We start from the raw sequence: 22,914 nt of genomic DNA, 5'->3' as shown, positions 1-22,914 counted from the left end.
CATCCCCCTCACTGGTTTTATCGGGACTAAGGGAGGTGGGATCCTGAGTCTGAGGTGTAGGCTAGAGTCAGCAAAAGGCGAGTGCTGCCAAGCCTTACAAGGAGCCAGTGTGAGGAGGTTGACTGACGGCTGCGGACCCAAATGAACCCAAAGTGGGGTCAGAAAGGACCCCACTCCGCTCTCAGCACTAAGTGTCCCCTGCAGGAAGGTGATTGAGGCCCACCTTCAGTTCCTTCTCCGGGGTCTAAGGGAGCTTTGAGGTGTCAATGTCAGAGTACCAGAAGGGCCGGTGCCCAGACTTTGGCCACAGTTGACATGATAATTTTGAATGGGAACTAGAAGGACTCCACATGGCAGAACACAGGGATCCCCCTGCCAGCACCTGCTGACTTTTGAGTAAACCCAGGGCGGAGCTGCTAGGAGGCAGGGGAAGACTGACTCACTCTTAGGGTGTCATGGCTTTTCTATGGATTCTTTCGGGACAGAATGACCAGGAGAACAGTGTCCTAGTGGGTTCTCCATCAGTGCCCTCAGGGAAACTTTCAGAGGCTGCCTTCACTGCAGCCACGGTGAAATTGACCTGTTGCTCGTGCTCATATCATCTCATTCCCCATCCACCAGGTACGAAATCACCTGTCCACTGACCCACTCTCCTGTCTGTCTCCGAGATCACAGCCGTCATGCCTCGTGGTCACAATAGTAAGCTCCGAGCTCGTGAGAAACGCCGCCAAAGCAGAGCTCAGACCCAAGGTCTTAAGGATGCGCAGGCATCTCCTGCAGTGAAAGAAGAGGCCGTTTCATCCTCCTCTCTTGCTTGTTGGGATGGTCCCTCCACCTCCGCTGTGGATGGCACGGTCCCGGCGCCTCCGAATGTCCCAGACACCACCAGTGCTTCTGCAGGTGTTTCCTGCAAAAGGTCTGATGGATGTGGCAGGAGCCGTGTTCCGAAAAGTAAGAATTCCTCCCGGGCCTCTACTTCCACTGAGAGCTCTCGCCAAGATCTTCTAGATAGGAAAGCGGGTATGTTGGTGCAGTTCTTGCTGTATAAGTATAAAATGAATGAGCCCATGAGAAAGGCAGATATGCTGAAGATTATCCACAAAAGGTACAGGGAGCAATTCCCTGAGATCCTCGGGAAAGCCTCTGTGAGCTTGGATCTGATCTTTGGCTTAGAAATGAAGGAAGTCAAGCCCAACAGTCACTCCTATACCCTGGTCTGCAACACAGATGATAACGGCGGTGGGAGTCTGAGCAGGGCCTGGCAATTTCCTCTAAGAGGGATTCTGATGCCTCTCCTGGGTGTGATCTTTTTGCATCACAACTGCGCCTCTGAGGAGGACATCTGGGAAATCCTGAATATGTGGGGAATCTATGACGGAAAGAGGCACATCATCTTCGGGGAGCCCAGGAAGCTCATCGAAGATTTGGTGAAGGAAAAGTACCTGGAGTGCCGGCAGGTGCCCAACAGTGATCCTCCATCCTTTGAATTCCTCTGGGGTTCCAGAGCCCATGCTGAGATCACCAAGATGAAAGTGCTGGAGTTTTTGTCCAAGATCAATGGTAGCACCCCCAGTGACTTTCCATGTCTTTATGCAGAGGCTTTGAGAGATGAGGAACAGAGAGCCCGGGCCACTGCTGCCACCATGGCTGGCACTACCTCCAAGTCCAGTGGGGTCCCCAGGGCCACATCCAGCCGCTAAACTCCCCTGATTGAGGTCTGAGGTGGATACTTCACCGTCTGGTTTGTGAGGCCTGTTAAGCAGTGTTCCTAATATGCACAAATATCTTGTTGTCTAACCTAGTTTTTGCATTTTCGTGTGGTGGTCTTTTCAACAAAGAGTTCATTTAGATTCAGAATGTAAGTTTGTGAAATGACGTGGATCATACGTTCATTGCTGTTTGTCAGGTTTAGGAGTCAGACTTTGGTGTTTTGAAATACAATTTGAAATTCCTTAAATTACTTTGTGATCCAAAACAAGATAACATGTCTTTTGGCTAGGAGTGTCCTTGGAAATGTGAAGAATTCTACACCAAAATAGTAGGGAAAAGAAGATAAAAAGACATACAGAGATACATCAAGTAAAAGTTGGTCAGTCCTTGGTTAGCCTTACTCATTTAGTCCTTATGTAAGTTTAAAAGATATGTACCTGGATTTGCTTATGTTTTCCAAGCATGTTTGACAATATAAATCACAGTGAATTTACCTCTCGTTGGTCGTGCCTTTTATTTCACACAATCGTTAATTGAGCATCATCGCTTTGGAAGACTTCATGCTTGCACTGGGGATGTTTAGTCAAAGCAGACCCAGCGCGTGCCCATGTAATTATAGATTCTAGAGAACCTATCGTTAGAAAACAGGGCGAGATACACTACTTCATGAGGCAAGAGGCAAAAGGGCAGTAAGGGGGGTTGCACACAACATATTACTTAGTTTTCATCGATAAACAGAATTTTGGCCACTTAAGGGGTTTTCCATTTTTCTAAATCACTGCATATTTTCTGACTTCTCTTAGATATTAAAAAAAAAAAATTCCAGCTGGATGGATGGTAACGTGAGGTCAAGATAATCAGTAATAACTGCCATTCCCTAATGTCTCCATAGAAGACAGGCATGGTGCCATGCTTTCCGTCCATTACACGTATTCCAGCAGTCCTACAAGACAGGGTTTATCAGACTCTCTGTAAAGTGGAGAGCCTGAATCTCATAGAGTTAGAGTCTGGTAATGTGCAAGCATTCAAGGGGCTCTAGGAAATGGCAAGCCTGGAAGAATTAGACAGCTAGTCTGACCCACGGTGAGCCCACACTGTTCTCCTCACACCCTGAGACACAACCTGTGCCTCTTATTTCAGGTTTCCTCTCATTACCTCAAAACATCGAGTGGTGAAAAGAACGGCCTTGTGTCCTAACTACTGGATTGAAAACATAGCCAGGACAGTAAGAATGCCACAATGATTGAGAGGTAGGAACAGAGAGCCAATATTCTGTGACATTATGATCACCTACATTTGCAATGTTAGATAACCTGAAAAGGTCAGGAGCTCTGAAAATCATCCGGGACAATCTCTAATTTGTGGAAAGTAACTGTGCCAGAACAGAAATTACATGAGAACCTTCATCTGACTGATAAAGACAAGAAATAGATCAATGTATGTTTTTCCCAGACAGAACATAAGCTGTCCTGCGTCCCCGTCCACGTGCTACAGTGTCCCTACCTCACATTACTCCTGGAGAGGGACACATTGTCTCCAATGTTTGCAGAGCAGTAACTGTTCAAGACTTTGCAGAGACGTGGAATTTGCCAGGAAGCCTTTCATCCAAGACATAGCAAGCAAGGTGAGGGCCCCACGTAAGGGGCCTGTGGAGACCAACACCCCAGAATATAGGGGTTCTGAGGGACACAGGTCCCATCCGCTCTCAGACACACGGGGAACCAGACAAATCTGCATGGCTGAGCAAACCCTCCCTCATTCTTCAGACTTCCTAGGGGCATAAAGGCCTTGATCTAAAGGCACAGTTCTCAGGTCAGTAGAGGAAGGAGTGTCAGGTTCTCACAGAAATGGACGTGAGAAACAGGAATGAGATAGACGGAGTGACCCAGCCAGAACAATAGGACCCAATGAAGTCCCTTCCCAGTTGTCAGCCCTGTGAGGTTCAGAACAGTCCTGGTTGCTCGTGGCTAACACTGACTTTCAGTTCAAGACCCTGGGAGGTGAGCATTTCGCCAGAACGCTATTGCCTCAGATCCGCAGAGAGTGGAGTCCCAGGCGGGAAAGTTGAATAGTCAGAGTGGAGAACCATCGTGGGGACCACTCAATCCACACTGGACAGGGCTACACCTAACCCCTCCTCCGCTGTTATGCCTGGGAGGCTCAACTAGGCGCTGACAAGCTCAATTCCCCCTTAGAATCTGCGTGCAGGGTCTCAAGGGAATGAGATCCTCCGTGTACAGGCTGGCTTTTCAGCAGAGAATGGAAGCCCAGGCATGACCGTGTCAAGATAACAATCCTGTATGAGGAGTGAGGCAACCAACTGTTCCGTAAGACATATGTCCATCTAATGCCCGCTTCTGCAGATGTCCCTGAGAGGTCACAGGCAGGGTCTTCCGGCCTCAATTCCTGAAAGGGGCTGGTCTCAGGGACTTAAACTCCTTGCACTGATGGATCATACCCCATTCAGCAGAGGAAAGGTACCTGGTTCCTAACAGCAGTCAACATGGTGACACTACATAATGATAAGAGGATCCCTCCCAGAAAGAAGTGGGCCACATGCAGCCCCGTCCCTGTAGTCACAACTGAGACCGTGTCACGTAGTCATGGTGACACGATGAGTCATACTCAGTTTCTCCCACAACACCTCAAGGCCGGGAGGAACATCATCAAAGTGGACAGACACAGGTGAGCAGAAGGAAGTTTTCCAGATTGCGCCAGGAACCAAGGTAAGGATTCTGACTACTGAAAGGCCCACCCACGTCGTAAGAGTGGGTTTCAGCACAGATTCCGTCCACTAGTGCTAGCCTTGGCAGACCAGAGGCTGCTGAGGCCAGATGAGGCAAACCTCACCTCCTTCTAGGGTTTCACAGGGAATTGAGGGCCTCAGTGTAAAGGTTGTGCCAGGAGTCAGAGTGCGGACAGTAAAGAGTGGGGAGACACGCGACCCATGTCATCCGTGGCCACACAGAATCTTCCCCACTGCTAGCGCCAGTAGGACAAAGGCAGAGATGTCAGCCAGAGAGGCTCATTTGTTCCCACAGAGCAGTAACAGGGAGGTGAGGGTTTTGGTCTGAGGGTTGCGGTCCCATGTCAATGGAGGGAGAGATGAGAGGCCTGCCCTGAAGTCAAATTTAGGACTTGAATTTGGTCCCTGAGCAATATATGGTATTGGTAAATGCAACATATGGTATTGGGAAAATTGAATACCTACATGCAAAAGAGTTGAAGTGCAGGTTTATCATACATCCTACTCAAAAATTAGTGAAACATGGGTTAAACACTTAAAAATGAAACCTGAAACCGTAAAATTCCAAGAAAATAAACACAAGACGAACAACTGGCTCACCTTTCATTCGGAAATGTGTTTCTTTTTTTTCATATATGACACCACAAACAATACAGGAAGTACAAAAGAGAAAAAGAAAGACTGTAAACTAAATAACTCTGTCCAGCAATGGGAACAATTAACAAAATGACACAGCAATCTATGCAATGGGAGGAAAAAGCTGCAAACCATACAGCTGATAAAGGGTTACTATCAAATTATGTAGGGAGCCCATATATTTCATTAGCCAATTAATCATTTAAAAACTCACTCCACTAAAACGTGAGCAAATGCTCTGAATATTTTTCTCAAGATGACATACAAATGGACAAGAGGTATATGAAAACGTGACCGGCACCACGAATCATCAAGGATATGGAAATCAGGACCACAATCAGATATCCCCTCATACCTGTTAGGATAGCTACCATCATACAGACAAGCCTTAACAAGTGTGAGTGAGGTTGATGAGAGAAAGAAACGTTCTACACTGTTGCAGGGAAAGTAAATTGGTAAACCCATCAAGGAAAACAGTTGGGAAAGTCCTCCGAACATTATTAAACTGGAACTACCACATGATTCAACAATCCCACTTCGGTTTGTATACGAAATCATATCTCAAAAAGATAGCTGCACACAACTATGTTCATTGCACCATGATTCACAATAGCCAATTATGTAAAAAACAAAAAAACCCACAGATCCATCAACACACAAATGGATTTTAGAACAGGTGATATATACGTACAATGGAATATTCTTTACCCTGAAAAATAAAAGATCCTGTCACATGGGACTACATGGATGAACATGGGGGACATTATTGTAAGTGAGTAAGCCAGTCAAACAGTGAAAAATACTGCAGGATCCCACTCATATGAGGTATGGAGAACAGTCTGACACATAGAAACAGAGTAGAATGGTGGTGGCCAGGGCCTGGGGGTAGGGGGAAACTAGGAGTTGCTCTTCAACTGGTGTTGTTTCAGTTATGCAAGATGAATAAGTTCCAAAGATGTGATGTAAAACACGGAGCCCATATTTAACAATACTGTAGTGTGCACTTGAAAATCTGTTAGGAGAGTGGTTCTCTCGTTAAGCATTCTCATCACAACAAAAAGAACAGAGTTAACTGTCTTTCTCTCTCCCCAAGTAGAGAGTAATCTGATTAAGTGCAACCATTTGGAAATGATAACTCTTTCATCTTAGTGGGACTATAAATGCAGCAGCCACCATGAGAAGCAATATGGAGGTTCCCGAAAAAATTAAAATAGAACGAGCATGCAATTCACCTATCCCACTTCTACATACCCGTCCAATGAACAGAAGTCAGGATCTTGAAGAGAAACCTCAATGACCATGTTCCGTGCACCATTATTCACAACAGGCAGGAAACGGTAAAAAAGTCACTGTCCACTGATGGATAAACAGATAAAGAAAATATGGTATTACACACATGGAGTATTGTTCAGCCTCAGAAAGAAGAAAATCTTGCCATTTGCAACAGCGCAGGGGAACCTAGAAGACATTATGGTAAGTGAAAATAAGCCACACACAGAAAAACAAATATGTGATACCACTCATATGACGAATCTAAAATACTCAAACAGATAGAAGCAGAATAGAATGGTGGTTGCCAGGAGCTGGGAGGAGGTGTAATGGGGAGGTAGCGGTCATAGGATACAAGTTTCAGCTGCATAAGGCAAATAAGTCCTAGAAGGGTACTGTGTATCACAGAACCTATAGTCAATAATATGATATTGGATGCTTAAATTTTTGCAGTGAATGAAGGAAGGAGGATATTAATAAATAGATACATACATACATATATACATACATACATACATATATACATACATAAATGAATAAATAATAAGAGAATAGAAAGTTTTGAAGGAAAGATATGTTTATGGCACAGAGTGTCCTGATGGCCCAAGGGTGCACACTTGTGTCCAAACACACCAAGTCGTATACGTTAAATGTGCAGCTCCGTGTGTGTCAATCATACATCAATGAAAGTGTTTTGTTTTCTTTTTTCACGAAAAGGGGAAGGTGTTTTGTCTCCTTTGGAGTTGTAGTCTCAGCAGACTGCCTAGGATACAACAGGCACTTTATAAATATTTAATTAATGCAACCCAAAAAAGAGAAGGACTATATATGAGGAAAAATTGGCCAATTCTTGGTTTGCCTAATTCCTTCCAGTGTTTCTTCTAGTAAAATTCGAAGGTATACCTGGGTTTGCTCAGACTAAAGGAACGTAAGAAAAATGAAATCCTAATGAATTTCACCTCATGCTCAGGGGATTGTTTATTTCCCAACCATTAATTTAAACTAGGCACTCTAGAAGGATTCATGCTACTACTGGGGATGGTTTCCAAGAAAAACCAAAACACTCCAAAAAAAGAAAAAAACCTGTGAAAACCTCAAAGGAGTACATAGGCCCTGCCGATTGAATTTCAGACTCTGGTAGCTGCTCTCATGTGAAACAATTGTTGCGATATACACTACGACATAAGGAACAAGTACAAAGGAAGGGTGAAGAGGGGAGGAGGTTTGAGTTGAAAGCAATTAAGTGGAAATGTCATGAGGCAAGGTAGTTTGGGGTCTGAGAAAACTGCAAATGCTTCAGTGGGAGTTGATTTTAAGGGAGCTTGCGGGGTGGGCTAGACGACACTCCGAGTGGTGAGCAGGGGCCAGAACCCCACTCAGACGGAGGGCCTCAGAGATGAAAGACAGCCTGCAAAGAAACATTGTCCGGAACGCTCACTTTACGATTCTACGTAAAACACAGAAAATCTCCACCTAAGGTAGGGAACGAAGGTGCCTTGTCCTCCTGCGCCAGTGCAGGTGAACACAGAACACGGACTAGATGTTGTATGCTCATCATCACCTGGGAGTTTCTGAGCAATAAGGGTGATACTCCCTTGGAGTGGGATGCCCAGAATGCACTGGACTGGCACTGTATACCCTGCGTTGGCGACTCATAGACGGCTCCATTAAAAAAGGCACTCATTTGGCTCATGGTGTGTGTAATTTGGAGAAGTGTAGCCAGGGCCTGGATTTTCACTGGTGGTAAAGTAAACAAAGATAATGGTGACTTAGAAGGGACGGCCGCCGGGACGGAAGGTATTAGTCAGTGACCAAACTTCCAAGAAGTGGGAGATCTGGTTTGTGAAGATCTCAGCCTGAGCGCCCCGTCACTTACCCTTCAGGGTTCTCAAGGGCTTGGGTCTCGTTCCCTAGGAGAACGACCCGAGGTCAGTACAGGGAGGGGTCCCAGTCTCTGACACTGATGGAGGTGAGGACCCCGAATGAGGAATGAGGGACGCACCCACACAGAATACAATTGTGGTCCTCCAAAGCAGGGAGGATGAAATGGAGTCCTGTGCTGGTTTTCGCCCTGGGACACCCAGAAGAGCTTCCACCTGTGTGCACGCCGGGAGCCAGGACCCCTATCTAACAGGGTGGATCCCCAGTTGTGCAAAGGGTGGAGTCTCGCCCTTAACCGGAGTCCAGGTGACGGCCCTGGGTGCTCACGACAGGATGGCTCCCCAAAAGACGGAGGCTCGCAGGGTCCCACCCCTCTTGGCAGGCCTGCGAGGCCGAGCAGACAGCAGAGCAGTGCGCCCTGACTTGCCCACTGGACTCAGGGGACGAGGGCTCTGCTGGGGGCCTGGAGGACACAGGTCGCCAGAGGCAGGGTCGCAGGCTGTGAAGACACACAAATGAGGACCCTCAGCGAGGACTAGGGACGACCCACTCCACAACAATGGAGTCCCACGGAGCCCCGCCCTGGCTGTCAGCCGTCGGACATCCGGACATCCGGGGCAGCCACGCCGACGTGACTCGTGGACTTCCGCTTCGGAGCCCGAGGCGCAGCGGAAGCCCGAGCCCCAGCCGGAGCCCGAGCCCGAGCCTGAGCGGAGGCGGAGCCAGAGCCGAAGGCCTTGTTCTGCTGCACGCGGCCTTGGTTCCACTGACGGAGGATTCGCGGGACTGCTCTGGAGTCACGGTGAGGGACCTGAGTGGGAATTTAACAGACCACGGGAATCCCATTAGTAAGGTGGGCCCCATAAGCCTCCCCTGCGGACGGCGCTCAGAGGCCCCAGCCAAGATGTCGGCCTACATTCGGCCTGGAATGTGTGAGGGCGAAGGGCTTCCTCTTCGGGAGGAGCCCCCCTTCTACACACGCAGGACGTGTCCGTCCCAACACGATCCAGATGAGGGCCCGAGTGGGAACATAAGAAACCATGTCCCTCGCATAACGAAGGAGGGGGCCCCCCCATCCCTCCCCTGCCCAAGGCGCTCAGAGGCCCCCGCCCAGATGTCGGCCTGGAATGTGTGAGGGAGAAGGGCTTCCTCTTCGGGAGGAGCCCCCCTTCTACAGAGAGAGGACTTTCAGTCTAAACTGCAGTCAAGATGGGGACCGGGAGGTTTTATGAGCAAACGTCTACACATTAAAGGGGGACACCTAGTGCGGCGCCGCTGAGCTCAGCTCTAGGATTTACCAGGCACACTATAGGCTTAAAAAGCAACTAATTTCCCCTCTGGCGGGAACTTAGGAGGTGAGGGCTACACGTGCCAGCTCCCCAGCTGAGCAGTGGAAGTCCCCGGAAGAGTTGGCAGGTTGAGGTGGCCCTCATTTATCTGGAGGTGGTATCAGGGAGGCAAGGGCCTTGGTCTAATGGAGTGAGTCCAGGTTAGCCAAAGGAACCCACTCCCTGATAGGATTCAGGGCCGTGACACTGAGTGGGGATGGGGACCCCTCCTACGCAGATAGGAGATAGGAGGGTGCCACGTAAAGCGCCAGTTCTGCTTGCACACCTGGGAGACTGAGGCATGTTGACGTGACGAGTTGCACTCACTTCTTCCCAGGAGATGCAGGGAGGTGAGAGACCAGGTCAATGGCGGCAGCCTTAGGTCAGCAGCAGCAGAATTTCGTGTTTTGCCGGGTTGAAGACTGGGGGGATGTCACACACCGTATCAGTGGGGCCACAAACGATTCTCCCTATTGTCAGGGCTGGCCGGCCTGAAGGATACATGTCTGACAGGAGTGCCCTTCAGTCCTCACAGAAGTGTCACAGAGAGTGGAGGGTAGTGCTCAGAGGGGAGTGGACCCCGGTCAGTAGAGGGAGAAATCTTAGAACCCATCATGAGTCAAATTTAGATCTCGAGTTGAGATCCTATGTGGGACCACCTACCTCGGGACTCCACCTGCTTGCAATAGCTCCACGCCCCGGGGACCACGTTTGTTCAGATAAGGTCAACTTCACTCTCTCACACTTTGGCTCAGGGAGGCTGCCTCTTCCTATGAGGAATTCTCTAGCAGGACACACATTGAGGAACCCGAGGGAGGATGCAAGGGACCAACCAACTCTGAAAAGAGGGGACATGAATGCATCCATCCTAACCCTTTGATATCAGCGCAAGAAATCTCGGGGAACGGCTGTCAGGTTGAGCATCCCCCTCACTGGTTTTATCGGGACTAAGGGAGGTGGGATCCTGAGTCTGAGGTGTAGGCTAGAGTCAGCAAAAGGCGAGTGCTGCCAAGCCTTACAAGGAGCCAGTGTGAGGAGGTTGACTGACGGCTGCGGACCCAAATGAACCCAAAGTGGGGTCAGAAAGGACCCCACTCCGCTCTCAGCACTAAGTGTCCCCTGCAGGAAGGTGATTGAGGCCCACCTTCAGTTCCTTCTCCGGGGTCTAAGGGAGCTTTGAGGTGTCAATGTCAGAGTACCAGAAGGGCCGGTGCCCAGACTTTGGCCACAGTTGACATGATAATTTTGAATGGGAACTAGAAGGACTCCACATGGCAGAACACAGGGATCCCCCTGCCAGCACCTGCTGACTTTTGAGTAAACCCAGGGCGGAGCTGCTAGGAGGCAGGGGAAGACTGACTCACTCTTAGGGTGTCATGGCTTTTCTATGGGTTCTTTCGGGACAGACTGACCAGGAGAACAGAGTCCTAGTGGGTTCTCCATCAGTGCCCTCAGGGAAACTTTCAGAGGCTGCCTTCACTGCAGCCACGGTGAAATTGACCTGTTGCTCGTGCTCATATCATCTCATTCCCCATCCACCAGGTACGAAATCACCTGTCCACTGACCCACTCTCCTGTCTGTCTCCGAGATCACAGCCGTCATGCCTCGTGGTCACAATAGTAAGCTCCGAGCTCGTGAGAAACGCCGCCAAAGCAGAGCTCAGACCCAAGGTCTTAAGGATGCGCAGGCATCTCCTGCAGTGAAAGAAGAGGCCGTTTCATCCTCCTCTCTTGCTTGTTGGGATGGTCCCTCCACCTCCGCTGTGGGTGGTACGGTCCCGGCGCCTCCGAATGTCCCAGACACCACCAGTGCTGCTGCAGGTGTTTCCTGCAAAAGGTCTGATGGATGTGGCAGGAGCCGTGTTCCGAAAAGTAAGAATTCCTCCCGGGCCTCTACTTCCACTGAGAGCTCTCGCCAAGATCTTCTAGATAGGAAAGCGGGTATGTTGGTGCAGTTCTTGCTGTATAAGTATAAAATGAATGAGCCCATGAGAAAGGCAGATATGCTGAAGATTATCCACAAAAGGTACAGGGAGCAATTCCCTGAGATCCTCGGGAAAGCCTCTGTGAGATTGGATCTGATCTTTGGCTTAGAAATGAAGGAAGTCAAGCCCAACAGTCACTCCTATACCCTGGTCTGCAACACAGATGATAACGGCGGTGGGAGTCTGAGCAGGGCCTGGCAATTTCCTCTAAGAGGGATTCTGATGCCTCTCCTGGGTGTGATCTTTTTGCATCACAACTGCGCCTCTGAGGAGGACATCTGGGAAATCCTGAATATGTGGGGAATCTATGACGGAAAGAGGCACATCATCTTCGGGGAGCCCAGGAAGCTCATCGAAGATTTGGTGAAGGAAAAGTACCTGGAGTGCCGGCAGGTACCCAACAGTGATCCTCCATCCTTTGAATTCCTCTGGGGTTCCAGAGCCCATGCTGAGATCACCAAGATGAAAGTGCTGGAGTTTTTGTCCAAGATCAATGGTAGCACCCCCAGTGACTTTCCATGTCTTTATGCAGAGGCTTTGAGAGATGAGGAACAGAGAGCCCGGGCCACTGCTGCCACCATGGCTGGCACTACCTCCAAGTCCAGTGGGGTCCCCAGGGCCACATCCAGCCGCTAAACTCCCCTGATTGAGGTCTGAGGTGGATACTTCACCGTCTGGTTTGTGAGGCCTGTTAAGCAGTGTTCCTAATATGCACAAATATCTTGTTGTCTAACCTAGTTTTTGCATTTTCGTGTGGTGGTCTTTTCAACAAAGAGTTCATTTAGATTCAGAATGTAAGTTTGTGAAATGACGTGGATCATACGTTCATTGCTGTTTGTCAGGTTTAGGAGTCAGACTTTGGTGTTTTGAAATACAATTTGAAATTCCTTAAATTACTTTGTGATCCAAAACAAGATAACATGTCTTTTGGCTAGGAGTGTCCTTGGAAATGTGAAGAATTCTACACCAAAATAGTAGGGAAAAGAAGATAAAAAGACATACAGAGATACATCAAGTAAAAGTTGGTCAGTCCTTGGTTAGCCTTACTCATTTAGTCCTTATGTAAGTTTAAAAGATATGTACCTGGATTTGCTTATGTTTTCCAAGCATGTTTGACAATATAAATCACAGTGAATTTACCTCTCGTTGGTCGTGCCTTTTATTTCACACAATCGTTAATTGAGCATCATCGCTTTGGAAGACTTCGTGCTTGCACTGGGGATGTTTAGTCAAAGCAGACCCAGCGCGTGCCCATGTAATTATAGATTCTAGAGAACCTATCGTTAGAAAACAGGGCGAGATACACTACTTCATGAGGCAAAAGGCAAAAGGGCAGTAAGGGGGGTTGCACACAACATATTACTTAGTTTTCATCGATAAACAGAATTTTGGCCACTTAAGGGGTTTTCCATTTTTCTAAATCACTGCATATTTTCTGACTTCTCTTAGATATTAAAAAAAAAAAAAAATTCCAGCTGGATGGATGGTAACGTGAGGTCAAGATAATCAGTAATAACTGCCATTCCCTAATGTCTCCATAGAAGACAGGCATGTTGCCATGCTTTCCGTGCATTACACGTATTCCAGCAGTCCTACAAGACAGGGTTTATCAGACTCTCTGTAAAGTGGAGAGCCTGAATCTCATAGAGTTAGAGTCTGGTAATGTGCAAGCATTCAAGGGGCTCTAGGAAATGGCAAGCCTGGAAGAATTAGACAGCTAGTCTGACCCACGGTGAGCCCACACTGTTCTCCTCACACCCTGAGACACAACCTGTGCCTCTTATTTCAGGTTTCCTCTCATTACCTCAAAACATCGAGTGGTGAAAAGAACGGCCTTGTGTCCTAACTACTGGATTGAAAACATAGCCAGGACAGTAAGAATGCCACAATGATTGAGAGGTAGGAACAGAGAGCCAATATTCTGTGACATTATGATCACCTACATTTGCAATGTTAGATAACCTGAAAAGGTCAGGAGCTCTGAAAATCATCCGGGACAATCTCTAATTTGTGGAAAGTAACTGTGCCAGAACAGAAATTACATGAGAACCTTCATCTGACTGATAAAGACAAGAAATAGATCAATGTATGTTTTTCCCAGACAGAACATAAGCTGTCCTGCGTCCCCGTCCACGTGCTACAGTGTCCCTACCTCACATTACTCCTGGAGAGGGTCACATTGTCTCCAATGTTTGCAGAGCAGTAACTGTTCAAGACTTTGCAGAGACGTGGAATTTGCCAGGAAGCCTTTCATCCAAGACATAGCAAGCAAGGTGAGGGCCCCACGTAAGGGGCCTGTGGAGACCAACACCCCAGAATATAGGGGTTCTGAGGGACACAGGTCCCATCCGCTCTCAGACACACGGGGAACCAGACAAATCTGCATGGCTGAGCAAACCCTCCCTCATTCTTCAGACTTCCTAGGGGCATAAAGGCCTTGATCTAAAGGCACAGTTCTCAGGTCAGTAGAGGAAGGAGTGTCAGGTTCTCACAGAAATGGACGTGAGAAACAGGAATGAGATAGACGGAGTGACCCAGCCAGAACAATAGGACCCAATGAAGTCCCTTCCCAGTTGTCAGCCCTGTGAGGTTCAGAACAGTCCTGGTTGCTCGTGGCTAACACTGACTTTCAGTTCAGGACCCTGGGAGGTGAGCATTTCGCCAGAACGCTATTGCCTCAGATCCGCAGAGAGTGGAGTCCCAGGCGGGAAAGTTGAATAGTCAGAGTGGAGAACCATCGTGGGGACCACTCAATCCACACTGGACAGGGCTACACCTAACCCCTCCTCCGCTGTTATGCCTGGGAGGCTCAACTAGGCGCTGACAAGCTCAATTCCCCCTTAGAATCTGCGTGCAGGGTCTCAAGGGAATGAGATCCTCCGTGTACAGGCTGGCTTTTCAGCAGAGAATGGAAGCCCAGGCATGACCGTGTCAAGATAACAATCCTGTATGAGGAGTGAGGCAACCAACTGTTCCGTAAGACATATGTCCATCTAATGCCCGCTTCTGCAGATGTCCCTGAGAGGTCACAGGCAGGGTCTTCCGGCCTCAATTCCTGAAAGGGGCTGGTCTCAGGGACTTAAACTCCTTGCACTGATGGATCATACCCCATTCAGCAGAGGAAAGGTACCTGGTTCCTAACGGCAGTCAACATGGTGACACTACATAATGATAAGAGGATCCCTCCCAGAAAGAAGTGGGCCACATGCAGCCCCGTCCCTGTAGTCACAACTGAGACCGTGTCACGTAGTCATGGTGACACGATGAGTCATACTCAGTTTCTCCCACAACACCTCAAGGCCGGGAGGAACATCATCAAAGTGGACAGACACAGGTGAGCAGAAGGAAGTTTTCCAGATTGCGCCAGGAACCAAGGTAAGGATTCTGACTACTGAAAGGCCCACTCACGTCGTAAGAGTGGGTTTCAGCACAGATTCCGTCCACTAGTGCTAGCCTTGGCAGACCAGAGGCTGCTGAGGCCAGATGAGGCAAACCTCACCTCCTTCTAGGGTTTCACAGGGAATTGAGGGCCTCAGTGTAAAGGTTGTGCCAGGAGTCAGAGTGCGGACAGTAAAGAGTGGGGAGACACGCGACCCATATCATCCGTGGCCACACAGAATCTTCCCCACTGCTAGCGCCAGTAGGACAAAGGCAGAGATGTCAGCCAGAGAGGCTCATTTGTTCCCACAGAGCAGTAACAGGGAGGTGAGGGTTTTGGTCTGAGGGTTGCGGTCCCATGTCAATGGAGGGAGAGATGAGAGGCCTGCCCTGAAGTCAAATTTAGGACTTGAATTTGGTCCCTGAGCAATATATGGTATTGGTAAATGCAACATATGGTATTGGGAAAATTGAATACCTACATGCAAAAGAGTTGAAGTGCAGGTTTATCATACATCCTACTCAAAAATTAGTGAAACATGGGTTAAACACTTAAAAATGAAACCTGAAACCATAAAATTCCAAGAAAATAAACACAAGACGAACAACTGGCTCACCTTTCATTCGGAAATGTGTTTCTTTTTTTTCATATATGACACCACAAACAATACAGGAAGTACAAAAGAGAAAAAGAAAGACTGTAAACTAAATAACTCTGTCCAGCAATGGGAACAATTAACAAAATGACACAGCAATCTATGCAATGGGAGGAAAAAGCTGCAAACCATACAGCTGATAAAGGGTTACTATCAAATTATGTAGGGAGCCCATATATTTCATTAGCCAATTAATCATTTAAAAACTCACTCCACTAAAACGTGAGCAAATGCTCTGAATATTTTTCTCAAGATGACATACAAATGGACAAGAGGTATATGAAAACGTGACCGGCACCACGAATCATCAAGGATATGGAAATCAGGACCACAATCAGATATCCCCTCATACCTGTTAGGATAGCTACCATCATACAGACAAGCCTTAACAAGTGTGAGTGAGGTTGATGAGAGAAAGAAACGTTCTACACTGTTGGAGGGAAAGTAAATTGGTAAACCCATCAAGGAAAACAGTTGGGAAAGTCCTCCGAACATTATTAAACTGGAACTACCACATGATTCAACAATCCCACTTCGGTTTGTATACGAAATCATATCTCAAAAAGATAGCTGCACACAACTATGTTCATTGCACCATGATTCACAATAGCCAATTATGTAAAAAACAAAAAAACCCACAGATCCATCAACACACAAATGGATTTTAGAACAGGTGATATATACGTACAATGGAATATTCTTTACCCTGAAAAATAAAAGATCCTGTCATATGGGACTACATGGATGAACATGGGGGACATTATTGTAAGTGAGTAAGCCAGTCAAACAGTGAAAAATACTGCAGGATCCCACTCATATGAGGTATGGAGAACAGTCTGACACATAGAAACAGAGTAGAATGGTGGTGGCCAGGGCCTGGGGGTAGGGGGAAACTAGGAGTTGCTCTTCAACTGGTGTTGTTTCAGTTATGCAAGATGAATAAGTTCCAAAGATGTGATGTAAAACACGGAGCCCATATTTAACAATACTGTAGTGTGCACTTGAAAATCTGTTAGGAGAGTGGTTCTCTCGTTAAGCATTCTCATCACAACAAAAAGAACAGAGTTAACTGTCTTTCTCTCTCCCCAAGTAGAGAGTAATCTGATTAAGTGCAACCATTTGGAAATGATAACTCTTTCATCTTAGTGGGACTATAAATGCAGCAGCCACCATGAGAAGCAATATGGAGGTTCCCGAAAAAATTAAAATAGAACGAGCATGCAATTCACCTATCCCACTTCTACATACCCGTCCAATGAACAGAAGTCAGGATCTTGAAGAGAAACCTCAATGACCATGTTCCGTGCACCATTATTCACAACAGGCAGGAAACGGTAAAAAAGTCACTGTCCACTGATGGATAAACAAATAAAGAAAATATGGTATTACACACATGGAGTATTGTTCAGCCTCAGAAAGAAGAAAATCTTGCCATTTGCAACAGCGCAGGGGAACCTAGAAGACATTATGGTAAGTGAAAATAAGCCACACACAGAAAAACAAATATGTGATACCACTCATATGACGAATCTAAAATACTCAAACAGATAGAAGCAGAATAGAATGGTGGTTGCCAGGAGCTGGGAGGAGGTGTAATGGGGAGGTAGCGGTCATAGGATACAAGTTTCAGCTGCATAAGGCAAATAAGTCCTAGAAGGGTACTGTGTATCACAGAACCTATAGTCAATAATATGATATTGGATGCTTAAATTTTTGCAGTGAATGAAGGAAGGAGGATATTAATAAATAGATACATACATACATATATACATACATACATACATATATACATACATAAATGAATAAATAATAAGAGAATAGAAAGTTTTGAAGGAAAGATATGTTTATGGCACAGAGTGTCCTGATGGCCCAAGGGTGCACACTTGTGTCCAAACACACCAAGTCGTATACGTTAAATGTGCAGCTCCGTGTGTGTCAATCATACATCAATGAAAGTGTTTTGTTTTCTTTTTTCACGAAAAGGGGAAGGTGTTTTGTCTCCTTTGGAGTTGTAGTCTCAGCATACTGCCTAGGATACAACAGGCACTTTATAAATATTTAATTAATGCAACCCAAAAAAGAGAAGGACTATATATGAGGAAAAATTGGCCAATTCTTGGTTTGCCTAATTCCTTCCAGTGTTTCTTCTAGTAAAATTCGAAGGTATACCTGGGTTTGCTCAGACTAAAGGAACGTAAGAAAAATGAAATCCTAATGAATTTCACCTCATGCTCAGGGGATTGTTTATTTCCCAACCATTAATTTAAACTAGGCACTCTAGAAGGATTCATGCTACTACTGGGGATGGTTTCCAAGAAAAACCAAAACACTCCAAAAAAAGAAAAAAACCTGTGAAAACCTCAAAGGAGTACATAGGCCCTGCCGATTGAATTTCAGACTCTGGTAGCTGCTCTCATGTGAAACAATTGTTGCGATATACACTACGACATAAGGAACAAGTACAAAGGAAGGGTGAAGAGGGGAGGAGGTTTGAGTTGAAAGCAATTAAGTGGAAATGTCATGAGGCAAGGTAGTTTGGGGTCTGAGAAAACTGCAAATGCTTCAGTGGGAGTTGATTTTAAGGGAGCTTGCGGGGTGGGCTAGACGACACTCCGAGTGGTGAGCAGGGGCCAGAACCCCACTCAGACGGAGGGCCTCAGAGATGAAAGACAGCCTGCAAAGAAACATTGTCCGGAACGCTCACTTTGCGATTCTACGTAAAACACAGAAAATCTCCACCTAAGGTAGGGAAGGAAGGTGCCTTGTCCTCCTGCGCCAGTGCAGGTGAACACAGAACACGGACTAGATGTTGTATGCTCATCATCACCTGGGAGTTTCTGAGCAATAAGGGTGATACTCCCTTGGAGTGGGATGCCCAGAATGCACTGGACTGGCACTGTATACCCTGCGTTGGCGACTCATAGACGGCTCCATTAAAAAAGGAACTCATTTGGCTCATGGTGTGTGTAATTTGCAGAAGTGTAGCCAGGGCCTGGATTTTCACTGGTGGTAAAGTAAACAAAGATAATGGTGACTTAGAAGGGACGGCCGCCGGGACGGAAGGTATTAGTCAGTGACCAAACTTCCAAGAAGTGGGAGATCTGGTTTGTGAAGATCTCAGCCTGAGCGCCCCGTCACTTACCCTTCAGGGTTCTCAAGGGCTTGGGTCTCGTTCCCTAGGAGAACGACCCGAGGTCAGTACAGGGAGGGGTCCCAGTCTCTGACACTGATGGAGGTGAGGACCCCGAATGAGGAATGAGGGACGCACCCACACAGAATACAATTGTGGTCCTCCAAAGCAGGGAGGATGAAATGGAGTCCTGTGCTGGTTTTCGCCCTGGGACACCCAGAAGAGCTTCCACCTGTGTGCACGCCGGGAGCCAGGACCCCTATCTAACAGGGTGGATCCCCAGTTGTGCAAAGGGTGGAGTCTCGCCCTTAACCGGAGTCCAGGTGACGGCCCTGGGTGCTCACGACAGGATGGCTCCCCAAAAGACGGAGGCTCGCAGGGTCCCACCCCTCTTGGCAGGCCTGCGAGGCCGAGCAGACAGCAGAGCAGTGCGCCCTGACTTGCCCACTGGACTCAGGGGACGAGGGCTCTGCTGGGGGCCTGGAGGACACAGGTCGCCAGAGGCAGGGTCGCAGGCTGTGAAGACACACAAATGAGGACCCTCAGCGAGGACTAGGGACGACCCACTCCACAACAATGGAGTCCCACGGAGCCCCGCCCTGGCTGTCAGCCGTCGGACATCCGGGGCAGCCACGCCGACGTGACTCGTGGACTTCCGCTTCGGAGCCCGAGGCGCAGCGGAAGCCCGAGCCCCAGCCGGAGCCCGAGCCCGAGCCTGAGCGGAGGCGGAGCCAGAGCCGAAGGCCTTGTTCTGCTGCACGCGGCCTTGGTTCCACTGACGGAGGATTCGCGGGACTGCTCTGGAGTCACGGTGAGGGACCTGAGTGGGAATTTAACAGACCACGGGAATCCCATTAGTAAGGTGGGCCCCATAAGCCTCCCCTGCGGACGGCGCTCAGAGGCCCCAGCCAAGATGTCGGCCTACATTCGGCCTGGAATGTGTGAGGGCGAAGGGCTTCCTCTTCGGGAGGAGCCCCCCCTTCTACACACGCAGGACGTGTCCGTCCCAACACAATCCAGACGAGGGCCTGAGTGGGAACATAAGAAACCACATCCCTCGCATAACGAAGGAGGGGGCCCCCCCATCCCTCCCCTGCCCAAGGCGCTCAGAGGCCCCGCCGAGATGTCGGCCTGGAATGTGTGAAGGAGAAGGGCTTCCTCTTCGGGAGGAGCCCCCCTTCTACAGAGAGAGTGCTTTCAGTCTGAACTGCAGTCAAGATGGGGACCGGGAGGTTTTATGAGCAAACGTCTACACATTAAAGGGGGACACCTAGTGCGGCGCCGCTGAGCTCAGCTCTAGGATTTACCAGGCACACTATAGGCTTAAAAAGCAACTAATTTCCCCTCTGGCGGGAACTTAGGAGGTGAGGGCTAGAAGTGTCAGCTCCCCAGCTGAGCAGACAAAGTCCCGGGAAGAGTTGGCAGGTTGAGGTGACCCTCATTTATCTGGAGGTGGTATCAGGGAGGCAAGGGCCTTGGTCTAATGGAGTGAGTCCAGGTTAGCCAAAGGAACCCACTCCCTGATAGGATTCAGGGCCGTGACACTGAGTGGGGATGGGGACCCCTCCTACGCAGATAGGAGATAGGAGGGTGCCACGTAAAGCGCCAGTTCTGCTTGCACACCTGGGAGACTGAGGCATGTTGACGTGACGAGTTGCACTCACTTCTTCCCAGGAGATGCAGGGAGGTGAGAGACCAGGTCAATGGCGGCAGCCTTAGGTCAGCAGCAGCAGAATTTCGTGTTTTGCCGGGTTGAAGACTGGGGGGATGTCGCACACCGTATCAGTGGGGCCACAAACGATTCTCCCTATTGTCAGGGCTGCCCGGCCTGAAGGATACATGTCTGACAGGAGTGCCCTTCAGTCCTCACAGAAGTGTCACAGGGAGTGGAGGGTATTGCTCAGAGGGGAGTGGACCCCGGTCAGTAGAGGGAGAAATCTTAGAACCCATCATGAGTCAAATTTAGATCTCGAGTTGAGATCCTATGTGGGACCACCTACCTCGGGACTCCACCTGCTTGCAATAGCTCCACGCCCCGGGGACCACGTTTGTTCAGATAAGGTCAACTTCACTCTCTCACACTTTGGCTCAGGGAGGCTGCCTCTTCCTATGAGGAATTCTCTAGCAGGACACACATTGAGGAACCCGAGGGAGGATGCAAGGGACCAACCAACTCTGAAAAGAGGGGACATGAATGCATCCATCCTAACCCTTTGATATCAGCGCAAGAAATCTCGGGGAACGGCTGTCAGGTTGAGCATCCCCCTCACTGGTTTTATCGGGACTAAGGGAGGTGGGATCCTGAGTCTGAGGTGTAGGCTAGAGTCAGCAAAAGGCGAGTGCTGCCAAGCCTTACAAGGAGCCAGTGTGAGGAGGTTGACTGACGGCTGCGGACCCAAATGAACCCAAAGTGGGGTCAGAAAGGACCCCACTCCGCTCTCAGCACTAAGTGTCCCCTGCAGGAAGGTGATTGAGGCCCACCTTCAGTTCCTTCTCCGGGGTCTAAGGGAGCTTTGAGGTGTCAATGTCAGAGTACCAGAAGGGCCGGTGCCCAGACTTTGGCCACAGTTGACATGATAATTTTGAATGGGAACTAGAAGGACTCCACATGGCAGAACACAGGGATCCCCCTGCCAGCACCTGCTGACTTTTGAGTAAACCCAGGGCGGAGCTGCTAGGAGGCAGGGGAAGACTGACTCACTCTTAGGGTGTCATGGCTTTTCTATGGGTTCTTTCGGGACAGACTGACCAGGAGAACAGAGTCCTAGTGGGTTCTCCATCAGTGCCCTCAGGGAAACTTTCAGAGGCTGCCTTCACTGCAGCCACGGTGAAATTGACCTGTTGCTCGTGCTCATATCATCTCATTCCCCATCCACCAGGTACGAAATCACCTGTCCACTGACCCACTCTCCTGTCTGTCTCCGAGATCACAGCCGTCATGCCTCGTGGTCACAATAGTAAGCTCCGAGCTCGTGAGAAACGCCGCCAAAGCAGAGCTCAGACCCAAGGTCTTAAGGATGCGCAGGCATCTCCTGCAGTGAAAGAAGAGGCCGTTTCATCCTCCTCTCTTGCTTGTTGGGATGGTCCCTCCACCTCCACTGTGGGTGGTACGGTCCCGGCGCCTCCGAATGTCCCAGACACCACCAGTGCTGCTGCAGGTGTTTCCTGCAAAAGGTCTGATGGATGTGGCAGGAGCCGTGTTCCGAAAAGTAAGAATTCCTCCCGGGCCTCTACTTCCACTGAGAGCTCTCGCCAAGATCTTCTAGATAGGAAAGCGGGTATGTTGGTGCAGTTCTTGCTGTATAAGTATAAAATGAATGAGCCCATGAGAAAGGCAGATATGCTGAAGATTATCCACAAAAGGTACAGGGAGCAATTCCCTGAGATCCTCGGGAAAGCCTCTGTGAGATTGGATCTGATCTTTGGCTTAGAAATGAAGGAAGTCAAGCCCAACAGTCACTCCTATACCCTGGTCTGCAACACAGATGATAACGGCGGTGGGAGTCTGAGCAGGGCCTGGCAATTTCCTCTAAGAGGGATTCTGATGCCTCTCCTGGGTGTGATCTTTTTGCATCACAACTGCGCCTCTGAGGAGGACATCTGGGAAATCCTGAATATGTGGGGAATCTATGACGGAAAGAGGCACATCATCTTCGGGGAGCCCAGGAAGCTCATCGAAGATTTGGTGAAGGAAAAGTACCTGGAGTGCCGGCAGGTACCCAACAGTGATCCTCCATCCTTTGAATTCCTCTGGGGTTCCAGAGCCCATGCTGAGATCACCAAGATGAAAGTGCTGGAGTTTTTGTCCAAGATCAATGGTAGCACCCCCAGTGACTTTCCATGTCTTTATGCAGAGGCTTTGAGAGATGAGGAACAGAGAGCCCGGGCCACTGCTGCCACCATGGCTGGCACTACCTCCAAGTCCAGTGGGGTCCCCAGGGCCACATCCAGCCGCTAAACTCCCCTGATTGAGGTCTGAGGTGGATACTTCACCGTCTGGTTTGTGAGGCCTGTTAAGCAGTGTTCCTAATATGCACAAATATCTTGTTGTCTAACCTAGTTTTTGCATTTTCGTGTGGTGGTCTTTTCAACAAAGAGTTCATTTAGATTCAGAATGTAAGTTTGTGAAATGACGTGGATCATACGTTCATTGCTGTTTGTCAGGTTTAGGAGTCAGACTTTGGTGTTTTGAAAT

General features: G+C 48.6%; 3 protein-coding genes across 3 annotated transcripts; all 3 read left to right on the top strand.

Moving 5' to 3' along the window:
- Positions 1-680: 680 nt before the first annotated feature.
- On the top strand, positions 681-1,700 carry LOC308495133 (melanoma-associated antigen B4-like; the record flags this gene model as incomplete). Its single annotated transcript, XM_081043062.1, has 1 exon — positions 681-1,700. The coding sequence occupies one exon, from the start codon at positions 681-683 to the stop codon at positions 1,698-1,700; it is 1,020 nt and encodes a 339-aa protein (XP_080899188.1).
- Positions 1,701-11,171: 9,471 nt separating this feature from the next.
- Positions 11,172-12,191, top strand: LOC308495131 (melanoma-associated antigen B4-like; the record flags this gene model as incomplete). The annotated part of the gene is made up of 1 exon (XM_081043059.1): positions 11,172-12,191. One exon carries the CDS (start codon positions 11,172-11,174, stop codon positions 12,189-12,191), a length of 1,020 nt encoding a protein of 339 aa, XP_080899185.1.
- A 9,466-nt stretch (positions 12,192-21,657) lies between these two features.
- Positions 21,658-22,677, top strand: LOC308495130 (melanoma-associated antigen B4-like; the record flags this gene model as incomplete). Its single annotated transcript, XM_081043058.1, has 1 exon — positions 21,658-22,677. One exon carries the CDS (start codon positions 21,658-21,660, stop codon positions 22,675-22,677), a length of 1,020 nt encoding a protein of 339 aa, XP_080899184.1.
- Between the last annotated feature and the right edge of the window lie 237 nt (positions 22,678-22,914).

The sequence above is a fragment of the Rhinolophus hipposideros genome (genome assembly GCF_964194185.1).
Source record: "Rhinolophus hipposideros genome assembly, chromosome: X".
Lineage (NCBI taxonomy): Eukaryota > Metazoa > Chordata > Mammalia > Chiroptera > Rhinolophidae > Rhinolophus > Rhinolophus hipposideros.
Note: the sequence above shows the minus strand (reverse complement) of the source record. Positions and strands in the feature narration are given on the sequence as shown.